The sequence below is a fragment of the Crassostrea angulata genome, chromosome 6 (genome assembly GCF_025612915.1).
Source record: "Crassostrea angulata isolate pt1a10 chromosome 6, ASM2561291v2, whole genome shotgun sequence".
In the NCBI taxonomy this organism is placed as follows: Eukaryota; Metazoa; Mollusca; class Bivalvia; order Ostreida; family Ostreidae; genus Magallana; species Magallana angulata.
In genome coordinates, this window is record NC_069116.1 from 32840235 (window position 1) to 32855052 (window position 14818).

The window sequence follows — 14818 nt, forward strand, 5'->3', positions numbered from 1 at the left end:
AAAAAACAATAAAAATAATAGTTAACTAGAGCAGAGCTCGTGGCAAAGCCACGAGTAGGTCTTCCGTTGTTGCTGCGAGTTGAAAATGTATGTGATATGGTGTCAATAATTTATAATGACTAAACTTTCAGTTATGCTTTTGTTATAAAAATGTGTTGCGATTGAAAGCCTGTATATAAAACGTGTTTTGAAAAAGAGAGAAAGAAAATGTTTTAGGAAAACTATCTGTCGAACACAGTTTATGTAATCGTTTCAAACATTCTTTAAAAAATGAGATGTTTAATGGCGAGTTAAATTTTCAGAGGGTAGCAAGCATTGTTACATGTACTCATGATTAATGTGAGGAATTGTGTTTTTTGGGAGTTGATTTTAATCAACTCTCCTATGCAGTTACTCTAGCATACCGAAACTGAAACTGTGCTTGCACCTAAGCACAAATCATCGCCGCTGACAAGACTTAGTTCTTGAAAATAATGAAGCATTTTTTTAAAGGAAACTTTTTTATAAATACCTTGGAAATAGTCAGATTTTAAATGGTACGAACAATTTGAAGTTTTTTTAGTCGTGTGTATTCCTACGCCAGAGTTCAATATATAGTCTCGTTCAACCATCGGCTGTCTCCTTACATCTCCGGCAAGTAGAGAGTCAGTCTATATTTAGAGGTCGCATCATCAAGCTATCACGTGATCTGGTATCTCTTACTTGTCGGAGTTTAACGGAGACAGCCAAGCATCTGGTTGAACGAGACTAGAGTTCATTATTGGTTGGATCCATACAATTTTTGAAATATTTGGAATACTAAAACATAGTTTGATGAAATCAATTCTATTTTATAATATTACACAACATGATTCATTAGAGGTTTTCTCGAAATTCTAGTCGGAAAAGTCAGAGAATTCATATTATAAAAATGTGCATAATTCAAATGCAGATTATAAACTACTTGCCAAGCAAACTAGCATATCGTTGATTTTAAAATAAATAATATTCGATAAAATCAACTCTCGTCAGTACATCAGTACTTTGATTTAAAAACCGAACCCGCCTACAAAACACGTAACCTTTTCTCTAAGATAACTTCTTTATTTAAAAATATTCCTAAATTTTTGAAAACTATGTGCAAGTTTAGAATTGTTGCGTGATGACAAAATTTACAGACCCTGCAACGTACTACTACACCAAAAAAACGTGCGACTTACGTGCGAGACACGTTTCGTGTAAACCGTTTAGCGTTTCGTGTGATTGTGAAGTGTTTCGTGTAAACCGTTTAGCGTTTCGTGTAAACCGTTTAGCGTTTCGGGCAAAGCGTTTAAATCGTTTCGGACAAAGTGTGCGAGAACCGCGTGAAACATTCATCAGATTTCATTCGGAACTCACTGACACTTCAATTCACTTTCAATTGATGAAAGGGAATATATCCAAGATATCTTATTGAACAATTTTCACTCATAAAATTTCACAGGAACGAAAACAATTTTCTTACGGAGATTTATAATGGGAAATGTTTACATCTTTTCTCCATTCGGAAGACCTCGGGATACCTCGCGCAATTTTTAAACGTTATCATCCGGGCTGATGCAATGCAAAATCCCCGTAGACTTTCAATATTGGGATGTTTATTGAAACCCGAAGCGGTAGAGGGGGCGTTTCAACACATATAATCTGGACATTTTTCATATAAGTGGATGAACGTAGTTTGAGCACAAAGGTATTAACTATTATTGAAATATCAAGCAAAAAGTGGTGGAAGAAAAAACTCGGGACATGTATATCTTATAAATTTATAAAACTTTGAAGTGTTTTGAAATTCTTTAACCAGGGAACAACGATGTCTATATATAGATCAGTAATAGGATAAGGTAATGTCAAACATCGAAGACTGTACCAATATTTAAGAAACTCTTTTTAGTTATTACAAGTGTTACCGTTAATAATTAAATCGAAGTTTGCCAAATCTTCCTGGAATTAAACATAGGTTGTAAATTTACTTTGTATAAAAACTTTCTTCATGGTTACTCAGTGTGAAACATTCTTTACCTTAGACGTTTTACTTTTCCACTAAGCATCCGCCTTCGTTGCCTTGCCTTTACACTACATCTAAATTCATCATGTTCATAAGTGATTATTCGTTCGCATTTTAAAATATTTAATGTCCGCATTCTCGGACTCCATGCAGGAAATTTAATTGAATATAAACTACGTCATTCTTATCCATGTGCATGTTGTCGACGGCACTCGGCCAAAGAAATTTTCACAATCGTTCTTTAAAAAGCTTTAAAGTTATACAATATAGGATATACATATAATTTTTATATACAGACCTTAATTAATTTGTTTGCAAGTTTATAACTAATGATTATTCCTTTATCGGCACCACTTATAATTTACTCAACTCTCTCTTTTCTTCCTCTCATTCAAGTCACGAGCGGCAATGTCTTAACTCCGCCCAGCTACGATCTGATTGGACAAAGGTCAGTGAAAACATTAGGTAGAAACTTTTCTGGAGTAAACCCCTATTAAACGCTTCAATGTACTTCACTGTAACTTAAACGTTCATGTTTTGATAAGCATATATATTTTTTTATTTATTTACATCGATAACTCTTACTGAGACCATTCGACTTTGTACAAGCAGCACACATAACCTCGGACATCGGGTGTCTCATGCACCTGGCTGAACTTGTCAATCAACCTCTGTGTATTTGTTTTCATTGGATGGTCAAGCGTCTCTTTGTTTGTCAATAGCCAATGGAAAATTAATGACTTCAGGTAATCGGAATCAGTATTTGATGAAGCATACAATTCAAATAACAAAAATTTTATTAATTATCTGAAAATTATTTAAACCACTGTTAATGGAAAACAAAGAGTCTTAGAAGTAAATAACACACAGGGATTTGCCTACAATGTACACAGTCATGCAATTAATAGTAATTATTATGGGAATCTTTAAGCATCGTACTTAATTCGAACAAATTATAATAATCTATACATTGTACGCCGTTACACATGTACGAAGCGCCGGTAATATATACGAATATTGAGTCAAAAATTTAAATCATTAGGGTCTTCCGTTTCCGACGGAAGACCCTCTTGTTATTCTATTGTTTCTTTTCCTTATTATTATTTTATTTTTTATTTTTTTTCTGACTTTTTTCGAACGCTATTTCTCGTGAACTACTCGACTGATTTGCATGAAATTTTCAGGACGTATTGAGCATCAAAAGCACTTGATTTTATAAAATTTTTACCTGATGACGTCACTTCCGGTTCGAGATTTTGAGGATTTAGTGAAATTTTAAGGCCCATTTTGTCCACGTAACTTCTCAAAAACTAATTGAGATAGAAATATGAAACTTTCAGGGATAGTAGATGAATGTCTGTAGATGATCCTATTTATTTGATTTTTTGAAAAATGCGCAAGGCGGCGAAGCTCGCCTGAGCTAAAAAATTGGCACCAATTTTTTTCAAGAAATTTTCGCACATTTTCGGCCCTAGCTTTTAATGTGTAAATATTTTGTTAAGACATGTAATGCAAAAGTTGTTCAGATTAACTAGATCTTTCGTTTGCTTTCAAAAAAAGGGGCCGGCTCCTCAAATTAGGAGCTAAGAGTGCTCTAAAGTGTTTTTGCAATAACTTTTTACTGCAAAATAATTTGTTATCAATCATAGAACCAAAAATGTTCATAGTACATCTGTTTATCTAAACAGTACCATGTCGAAGTCATATGTTACGTAATTAGGGGCTAAAAGGGGCCAAAAGTCCGAAATTTTGATCTTAAATATCACTAAAAGGAGAAATATTTTGATAAGCATTATAGAACAAAAAATGCTTAAAATAATGTTCTTAACAATATGCTCCCTGAAAAATTTTTGTTGGTGGTCCCAGTAAGGATTTTAAGGGTTGGCCCCTAAAACACAATTGTTCAATTATATTTAGAACGGTCAACATTTTCTGAACACTTGTTGAACAAAATGTGTTTATATTTACAAGACCTTTTATTTGATATCAAGAAAAAGGGGCTGGCCCCTCAAATAAGGGGCCAAGAGGGCTGTAAATTCTTTTTATAATAACTGTTAACTGAAAAATAATTTGTTATCAATTATAGAACCAAAAATGTTCATTGTACATTTGTTTATCTATACGGTACCATACATATGTCATATGATACGTAATTAGGGGTTTCAAGGGGCCATATGTCCAAAACTTTGATCATTAATATCTAGAAAAGGAGAAATATTTTGATAAGAATTATAGAACAAAAAATGCTTAAAATAATGTTCTTAACGATATGGTATCTAAAACATATATGTTGGTGGCCCTGGTAAGGAGTTTAAGGGTCGGCCCCTAAAGCACAATTGTTCGGATATCTCTAGATCGGTCAACAATTCGTGAATACATGTTGAACAAAATATGTTTATATTTACAAGACCTTTCAGTTGGTATCAAGAAAAAAGGAGTGACTCCTCAAATAAGGGGCCAAAGGGGCTACGAAGACTTTTCATAATAACTTATTTTTTGCGATAATTTGTAATTAATCATAATAACAGAAAATAAGAACTTATTATTCATAATTCAAAACTGAAATCCGTTCTTAAATCGGACGATGCAATACAGAGATATAGGGGTTTAAAAATTGATTTTTCCGGACATTTTGATTCCACATTCTTGGTTAAGAAAATAGTTTATGTTCAGAGTTAAATGAACTCGTACCTAAAATTATTCGATAATTGTTGAATCGTACTTTTACACATTCGGATTTGTATTTGCTAAGTCGTTCTTGAAATCGATAAGCTTTGTTAATTCGTACTTGGAATCATTCGGATTTTGTTAATTCGTACCAAGAATAATTCGATTTTTTTTCGTCTTAGTTTCTTATGTTGGTTTAAGAACCCTGCTTTTTACAGGAACTTCTAGCGTTACTTTCGACATTACCGGAAGACCCACTCGTTGCTTTGCAACGAGCTTTGCTCTAGTTTTTATTTCTTGTTCTTTTCAATACAATGTGATATTACTTTCAGAAAAAAATTCCGAAATACTAATTACAACTTTCTTTTTTGTGTAATCATTTGAATTTTTTCTGGGTTCGTGTATATATATGTACAGAACATACTTATTTACGCGCGAATGATACGACATAGGAAAAAAATAATCGGTTGTTCGTAGAACATTTTTATCTTACGAATGTGACTAAATTTATTTTAAATATTTTTCAACATTATCAATGTAAATAATATCAGGTGTATTTACTGTTTGTGTTTTTACATCGTAATCTCTGAAACCAATAAAAATACTAATATTAGCAGAAAAATCAAATCCCGCCGAATACTGAAAAACCGATTTCAGTTAGCAATCATACGGATTTTATTTTTGGTATTGACTATTGAGTAACGGTAATTTTTTTTCTGGATGATTTTATTATTTATTATTTTATTTAAAAGCACCATTCCATCAGTTACTCAATTATATAACAATTGATGACCTGGGGCTATATATATTCCGAGCTGTGTGCGCTGAAGCGACACAAGATTCTCGGTCGCATGTGGCGATTGAATTTACACAGACTGACCGAATAAACAAACGGGTGGGAAAGTGAAACTAAATGTTACACATGAGAAGAAGCCACCAAAAATGATTTTCGATAGATCTTGATATCGTTTTGACAATTAAAAAAGTCCAGCGCAGCTCCTGTCAGCGGGGCGGGGGGGGGGGGGGCAGATGAAAACATAATAAAATATAGTTGTGTCCGTGCAAAATATGAAACATGAACGCGCGATAAGGTACATGTAGAAGAACACGAACCGACCCCGGATTACTTGTCCACTCGCGCCGGTTCTCCTCAGCCATGTGCGAGGGATGATCATCATTTAAAAGTTTACTATTTGTGTGTGTGTGTGTGGGGGGGGGGTTTGATTTAAAACATTATTTGTGCAGTTTCTAAAATATTTTACATAAACAAACTAACCACTAATTTATGTCTTACATGTACGATGTTTACGGTTTGGAGTAATATCGCTCATTAATATTCATTTACACTCAAATGTTCAATTGAATAAATACAAGATGGAAAAACTTTTTTAGGATTAAATTGAAACAGTTCCTGTTTTTACGGCTATATTAAGTCAAACACGTTCATATGCATGTAAGTGTGCGTCGCGTTTTGAGAATCTTGTGTATTAAATACCCGCTTAATATTACCGCTAGGTAGTGCAGCCGTGGCTGATCTCATCGGCTGTTGGCGAAGGATATATTACGTAAAGGTACATGTACAACGCACAGACAGGCACAGTTCAGAACCCAGGAAGATTTGAAAAGTTTGCAGTATAACGACCATAATCTATCAAATAGAAGTTATTTATTTTAAACTTCAAACCCACAATTGATCTGTGTCTATTATTGCTTTAGATTGAGAATGACATTGCTTTTATTAATTAACTGAACGATTTCTTAATTGACACCCAATCGTTTAATCCATAAAAAAATTATGTGTAATCAAAACGAAACCAATTATCGAGTTTGCGGCTAAATAAACTAATACATGTTTAAGAGACACAGCTTTCGTGTATTAAATTACCGCTGACTGTTACAGCCGCGAGCATGGTGACCGATTTTCTCGGCCGCGGGCGAGGGAGAGCTTACGTAATAGTACACACACACACAGCTCTGATTCAAGGTAGATTTTAAATGCATGGAGTTAATAAATAAAATGTAATGCATAGAGTTTTTTAATTCCATATTTTGTGGTTAAATAGAAAAGAAAAAGAATGTTTTGTTTTCCAATTGCCGTTTTTAATGATTTTGCACAATAAGAACTTAACAACAATGACTTAAACTCCTAAAAAAAAGCATGTACTCCAACAGAAAAAAAATTCTTATAAATTAATGCCTCCTGTATAAACCAGCATACTTTCTGCGGCAACTTTATGCCAGTTGTACGCACAAAGACTTTCGTTAACTTGTCAAATGAAAACAGGTACATGTCAACATGTAAAGCTTTTTACACTCATACTACACAAATCACTTACAAAATAATATTGTTACGACCTTTATGAGATCCCAACAAACAACTTTTCCAGCGACATCCATATCAAAATCCTAACCGTTTTTGGGTTATTAAGCAAAAACTTTTAGGGGCTACTTGCCCTTAATTTAAGGGGCCAGTCCTTTTTTATTGGTGTCAAATGAAAGCCCTTGATATTTTGCACAACTTCTATTCTACATGTCTTAACAAAATATTTTTCATTAAAAAGATATAAAGGAAAATATGTCTAAATTTTTGCACTTTTTGGAAACCTGTTTTTTGACCCCCTACCTTTTCCTAAATAAGGAACGTAATCCAAAAACAAAAACCGATGTGTACAACTTCAATGTCTTTGTTATTCAAATTCGTTGGATTCCCATTCCCTGCTATTATAGTCTGGGAGCCTTTGTCTGGAAACCAAAGGCCCTAAAAATTTTTAAAAGGGGAATAACTCGTTAACGGAAAAAGAATTCTAACTTTTATGAATTGATGAAGATAGTGTTTTGTAAAGTCCATTAGCCCTGAAAATTTGAGCAAAATCCGTTCAGAAATGAGCACGATATGAAGCCTCAAAGTTCGCGTCTAGGAAGAAAAAAAAAAAAGAAAAATAAGAATAATCTTAACCCGCACAATAATAGAAAGGTCTTCCGTTGGAAACGGAAGACCTTAATAACATTGTAACGACCTTTATGAGATCCCAACAAACAACTTTTCCAGCGACAGCCATATCAAAATCCTAACCGTTTTTGAGTTATTAAGCAAAATTTTTTAGGGGCCATTGGCCCTTAATTTAAGGGGCAAGTACTTTTTTATTGGTGTCAAATGACAGCCCTCTATATTTTGCACAACTTTTATTCTACATGTCTTAACAAAATATTTTTCGTTTAAAAGATATAAAGGAAAATATGTCTAAATTTTCGCACTTTTTTGAATCCTGTTTTTTGATCCCCTACCTTTTCCTAAATAAAAAACGTAATCTAAAAACAAAAACAGATGTGCACAACTACAATGTCTCTGTTATTCAAATTCGTTGGATTCCCATTCCCTGCTATCATAGTCTCGGAGCCTTTGTCTGGAAACAAAAGGCCCTAAAAAATTTTAAAAGGGGAATAACTCTTTAACGGAAAGGGAATTCTAAATTTTATGAATTGCTTCAGATAGTGTTTTGAAAAGTACATTAGCCCTGAAAATTTGAGCAAAAACCGTTCAGAAATAAGCAAGATATGAAGCCTCAAAGTTCGCGTCTAGGAAGAAAAAAAAAAAAAGAAAAATAATCTTTCCCGCACAATAATAGAAAGGTCTTCCGTTGGAAACGGAAGACCTTAAAAAGAAACAAAGCAATAACAAGAAGGTCTTCCGTTGGAAACGGAAGACCTTAATAAAGGAGGAAAAGAAACAAAGCAAAAACAATAAGGTCTTCCGTTTCCAACGGAAGACCTTAAATATGAAACACAGTCTTTAGTTATGACGGAGGATCCAAGGATTAATCAAAGACCACTATCACGTTGGCTTTTGTCAACTGTTGTTTGAGAGCAGGGAGTCGCAAATTTTTTACTATCTTAAATATGTTGTATAAAATTTCAATTCAAATTGATATTGTGTAAATTGTCGCTTAATGGTATATCTTGTGAAATATTTATTGCTTAATTTTGTTCCTGTTGGTGACCTGTGTCTTATAATTACAACAAAGTCGTAAACCTTTTCAGCCCCACGGAATGATCCCCAATGCATAAATTTTTACAAAAATATTTTATTCCGAACTAGTTAAAAAGATTCAGTTATTAGTGATAAAGATAGGGGCTCGCTTGTCGGATAGCACATTTTCGTATTGTTTGCCATTTGTTCTGTGTTCTAAAAATAGATCCCATGTCGGCTGATGAAAATAGGGTACCGTATTTTGAAGCAAAGTTACAACATAAATGTGCAAGCTTCAAACTTTTCAGATTTTTTCAGATTTTTAAAACTTAAGAATAAATCTGTAGCTGCGCAGTTCGACAGCTGCTTTAAGTGATTAAAAAGGCATTATCCTGTTCTTGTATGCATAAATTGCATAGAAAACAACATCTCATATTTCATGTTTAAAGATGAACATTGCATACAAGTAAGTAAAACAGCTATGGGCACCAAAATGGCTCCCTCTTATCTGCTTTAATATTATGCCAATATTTTAATGGGAAGATTATAACGCATCTTCTTTATCCTTCATGATCCTTAGCGCTCCATATAAACCTTTAAGCTGGTTGCGTTACATAGACGATATTGAGATAAAATGGGTCGAAAACCGAGACTGCCGAAATGATTTCATAATCTTTGCCAGTTCTTTCCATAATTTAATCAAATTCACAGTTGACATACCAAGTTCCAAAGCGTATTTAATTTTTTGGACACTACATTAGCTCTGGAAGATGGTGAAATAAGATGCAGTCTCCATACCAAACCTACTGATTTTCATCTCTATCTGAAGTCGTCTAGCTTGCCACCCTCCATATACCTTAAATTTAGACGAATTCTTAAATGTTAAACAACAGTCAAACGAATTAAAAATACTGTAGCCTGATTATTTGTTCTGAATGTGTATAATTGAAATTATGTGCGTGATGGGTTTTCATACGTACTCGAATGGGTTTCGGGTCACGTGGTCAGGTAATATAAATAGTAGGACCATGCGGTGGCTTGGCACTCTAAGCTCGCTCGCTAGTAGTAGTAGTTAAAATGGCTACAGATGATATGGAAAGTGTTGATTTAGGACTATCAAACGAAGAGGCAGTTTCGTTATTTAGTTCATCATTAAACAAAGCGCTGGAAAAGCAGAGTAATTTAATTGTGAATACCATAACGGGGCTCACTGAGCAACTTGCAAAAAACAATACGGTAAGCGGTGCTGCGCACGTGGCAGAGACCGGACCAGCTTTTGAATTTAAGCACGAGGGGCACAAAATCCAATTCACTTTCAACCAGGAGAGGTCTCAAAAGTTGGCTGAAATTGAAGGTCTAGTTCAGGAGGGAAACTTAGCGAAGGCCGCGCTCGTAATTAACGAAGAAAAAGCCGCTCTACAACAAAGAAACAAAATCCTTAAAATCGCTGACCGTCATGGCTGGGACACAGTACACGACTATCTGGACGACCCGCTGGCAGACGGTACTGAAGATGCTGCTAAGCTTCGTTACGCTATGGGTCGTGCTGCAAGGAAACGTGCCTACAGAAGTAGACCGTACGGCAGGCGCAGGGGCGGTTTTGCGCCCAGTGACTTTTTTCGTGGCTTTAGCCAGTCGTATAGCTCCACCGACAAATTCAGCAATGCAACCTCAAAAGTCGGACCCACAGGATTTCAATTCCCAAGAGAGCGTGCTGGGTGTTTCTACTGTCGGCAAGTCGGTCACATGGTCAGGGAATGCCTCTATCTCAAAGGACAACCAATCCCAACCTTGTCAGCACCGAATACTAGCGGAGTCCCAAAACAGTGAACATAGTGAAGTTGAGTATATGTTTGATTTGCATGAGAAATATGAATATAAACAAAATGTTAAAGTTATTAATGTTAAATCAAAGCTCAAGAAAAATGTGGGTTTTTGGAATACTGAACTGAATGCTAATAGCTTTATTTTGAATGTTATAAAATGTGGGCATGCAATTCCTTTTAAAGAATTTCCAACGAGTATCATCTTAAAGAACAACAAGTCATCATTGAATAATGCAGATTTTGTTCATGGCGCTGTTTCAGAACTTCTTGATAATGGGTGTATAAAGGAGGTTAATAAGCCATCTTTTGTAGTTAATCTATTGACAGTTTCGGTCAATACCTCAGGTAAAAAACGTTTGGTGCTAGATCTTCGGCATGTAAATCAGTTCATTGAAAAACAAAAAGTTAAATTTGAAGGTATTTAAGAGGCTATGTATTACGCAAGAAAGGGAAAGTTTATGATCAAGTTTGATATAAAATCTGGTTATCACCATGTTGATATACATCCTGAATTTCAGAAATATTTAGGTTTTAGTTGGGAAATTGAAGGTAAAAATAGATATTTTGAATTCACTGTTTTGCCTTTCGGGCTTTCTTCAGCTGGTTACATTTTTACAAAAATTGTCAGAGTATTGGTGAAGTATTGGAGATCTCAATGTATTCCGGTTGTTGTATATCTAGACGATGGTTGGGTTTGTTCTGACTATAATTCGTGCATAGAGACAGCTAGTTTTTTGCGAAAAACTTTAGAATGTTCAGGTTTTCAAGTAAATATAGAAAAGTCGCAATTCGTACCGGTGGATAAGATAATTTGGTTAGGTTTTTTGTGGAATTTGAGAGATGGTATATTAGAAGTACCTAATGAAAAAATTGAAAAGATTCGTAAGAATGTAGAATTGGTAGTGGCTGATATCGAACGAGTGAGTGCGCGAGATGTCGCTTCTTTTGTTGGCAAAGTTATTTCATTGAAACCTGCGTTAGGTAGTATTTGTCAGTTGATGACACGGTGCTTGAGCATGGCCTTGTGTAAAAGGACTGGTTGGGATAGTGTATTGAATTTGTCACGTGATTGTGTTACAGAACTGTTTTTCTGGAATAAAAATTTGGGTAATTTGCCAAGTTCTAAAATCACATGGTTTAATAAAACACCATCAAAAGTTTTGTTTTCTGATGCAAGTGGGTTTGCAGGCGCAGGCTATTCTATTGAACAAGATACAAAGATAGTACATTATATGTGGAGTGACTGGGAAAAATCAAAAAGTTCTACGTGGCGAGAGTTGAAAGCAATATGTGTTATCATTGAAAGTTTATGTGATGATCTGTCGGGCAGATTTGTAAAGGTGTACACAGATAATCAAAATTCTGTATTAATTGCATGTAAAGGTAGTATGAACAATGAGCTGCATCAGCTTGCATTAGATATGTTTGGATTATGTGTGGCACATTCGATAAAATTGGAAATAGAATGGATACCTAGAAATATGAATACAGTTGCAGATGAGCTAAGTAAGATGTATGACTATGATGACTGGGGAGTTTCGGATAAAATTTTTGAATGCTTGAATAAGATGTGGGGTGAATATACATGTGATTTATTTGCAGACAGCAAAAATACCAAAGTCAAAAAATTTTACTCTAGATTTTGGACTCCTGGGACATCAGGAGTTGACGCTTTTGCACAAAATTGGGCGGATGAAAATTGTTGGGTTGTTCCGCCTCCTGTTGTAATTTGTCGAGTAATTGTGCATATGAGAATTTGTAAAGCATTTGGTACATTAATTATTCCAAAATGGAAATCTTTGTTTTGGCCTATGGTTTGGAACGCTAAATCTAATAACTTTTACAATTTTGTGTTAAAGTTTATTGAATATAAAAATCCAAAAAGGTTTTTTACGGTGGGTTCAGATACTAAAAGCATTTTTGCTGCAGAAAGATTTAACAGTAACGTGCTGGTTTTGAAAGTGGATTTTAGAGGTGTTGAAATTGAATGAAAAAAGCACCATGTGCATTTTGTTATATGGGTATAGGCACCATGTGCGAAAGTTACACAATAGTGACACCATGTGTTATTTATAAAGCACCATGTGCAAAACGAAAGAAATTTAAACAGTAATGTTGATCGTTTTTAATGGTTTTTAATTTAAATTTATTTTAAAAAATTTTACATATAGGTCCGCAATATTTGGACGGAAATTCAGGATTTGGAAAAGGACAACAGATTTTCGTCAGCAGCTTCGAACATTCGTTATATCATCAGAAAAGGAAAGAGCGACAACTCGAATAAAATTTATGATTCTTACTTCAAGAAGTTTCAAAGCTGGTGTTTAAAGCATTGCGTTTCTCATCTGCCAGATACAGTGAGTACAGTAGCCGTTTTTCTTAGCAGTCTAGTGCAGGAGTCAGTGTCTGAATCAGTGTTATCAGCATATTTCTACAGTATTAAGTGGTACCACGATCTAAATGTATATGTTAATAATCCGTGTGATTCTAAGCTTTTACATATGGTTATGGAGGGAGGAAAGAGAATTCTTAGCAAGCCGATCCAGAAGAAGGAACCGATTACTCCTGAAATTTTAGAACAGACCATAGCGAAGTATGGAAATGACAACTGTAAACGTGATTTATTATGTGTAAGATTGTGCGCTATGTTTTTGATTGGATTTGCAGGATTTTTCAGATGCAATGAGTTAGCAAATTTACGTGTTAGAAATATATCATTTCATGAGATGTATATGTCTGTACATATTGAAAGTAGCAAAACTGATGTTTATAGACGAGGTAATGATGTGCTTATTGCTAGTACAGGTAAATCTACCTGTCCTGTTTTTTGGACAAAGCTTTATTTGCAGCTTGCAGAATTATCGGATAAGCCAGACAATTTCATTTTTCGTTCCATACGTTATTTGAAATCGCAAAAATGTCACAAGCTTTGTGTCATTAACAAACCTTTGTCTTATACTAGGGCGCGTGAAATTCTGCTTGAGGCTATATCGTCTATTGGTTTAAATTCAAAGCTTTTTGGTTTGCATAGTTTGCGCAGTGGCGGTGCTACATCTGCAGCTTCAAGTGGGGTAAATGATAAATTATTAAAACTACATGGCCGATGGAAATCGGATTTTTCAAGGGACAATTATGTTAAAGACACTGTTGTAAATCAATTAAACGTTACAAAAAATTTAAGCATATAAAATTAAATGTTTATAGATGTATGTTGTCGTTTATTGTGTTATTAATTGTATTGCTTGTATATCTGTCAGCCAAACGTCATATTAGTATCTCTTTGAATCTCTAAACGCTAGCGAGCAGCGTACCTATGTAGTACTTGTTGGTTTTATTCATTTAGCACTTTATTGTTTTATATTCGGACGAACGTAGTGAGGGAGAATATAATTGAAATTATGTGCGTGATGGGTTTTCATACGTACTCGAATGGGTTTCGGGTCACGTGGTCAGGTAATATAAATAGTAGGACCATGCGGTGGCTTGACACTCTAAGCTCGCTCGCTAGTAGTAGTAGTTAAAATGGCTACAGATGATATGGAAAGTGTTGATTTTTGGCTGACAGATGGTTGTTTAATGTGTTTTTGTGTATAAATAAAATAACGCTAGCGAGCAGCGTACCTATGTAGTACTTTTTGGTTTTATTCATTTAGCACTTTATTGTTTTATATTCGGACGAACGTAGTGAGGGAGAATATAAACACATGTAATTGATAACCCCACTTCCCTTTCATATTACTCGAACTGAAGATATTAGTATTGAAAAATGACATTGTGAAAAAAATTGTTTCCTATGTTCATTTAAGCACTGAATGCTTATTTTTGGATGTCGTTGGTCCAATTACACACCAAGCGGTGCAGACAAATTGAATACCGCGCGTTAACTTACACATGTTACATCTACGTGTAAATTTTTCATATCAGTACGCTGATTAGCGGTGAAGCTTGAATACAGAACTGAACTGTATCGGTTCATCGGTAAATTAATTACTCGTTGATTGTATTTTCTATAGTAATAATTAATTTGCACTCAATAACCTCATTATGATAGTGATGCCTGTACGGAGATGTTAATTGGTTCCATTAAAGCTGCTACATTAGAAGCAAATAAATAATCAATTCTGATTGGTCAAACAACCTCAAATTGAGGTTCAGACGCTTCCTGAATTTGTTGTAAAACTGCTTGTGATTGGATATCCAAACCACGACTCATGGATGAATCTTAGAGCTAGCCGGGCGGTGATTTACCTGTGGTCGCCTTGTCGCCTTTGGCTCACCTGTGTCCTTCGCTTCACTTTTACGGTCCATCTTCTCGGCGGGATTCAGTCACCCGCA

The 14818-nt window shown here is 34.9% G+C and overlaps 1 protein-coding gene across 1 annotated transcript; it reads left to right on the forward strand.

The window, feature by feature from the left end:
- The first annotated feature begins 9605 nt into the window (after window positions 1–9605).
- On the forward strand, window positions 9606–14163 carry LOC128186724 (uncharacterized). The gene is made up of 2 exons (XM_052856585.1): window positions 9606–10828; window positions 12655–14163. Exon 1 carries the CDS (start codon window positions 9735–9737, stop codon window positions 10485–10487), a length of 753 nt encoding a protein of 250 aa, XP_052712545.1. The 5' UTR covers window positions 9606–9734; the 3' UTR covers window positions 10488–10828; window positions 12655–14163.
- Window positions 14164–14818: the final 655 nt, after the last annotated feature.

What these genes read in the sequence shown, in the direction of transcription:
- LOC128186724 (XM_052856585.1), top strand. Translation starts at nt 9,735, where the DNA reads ATGGCTACAGATGATATGGAAAGTGTTGATTTAGGACTATCAAACGAA.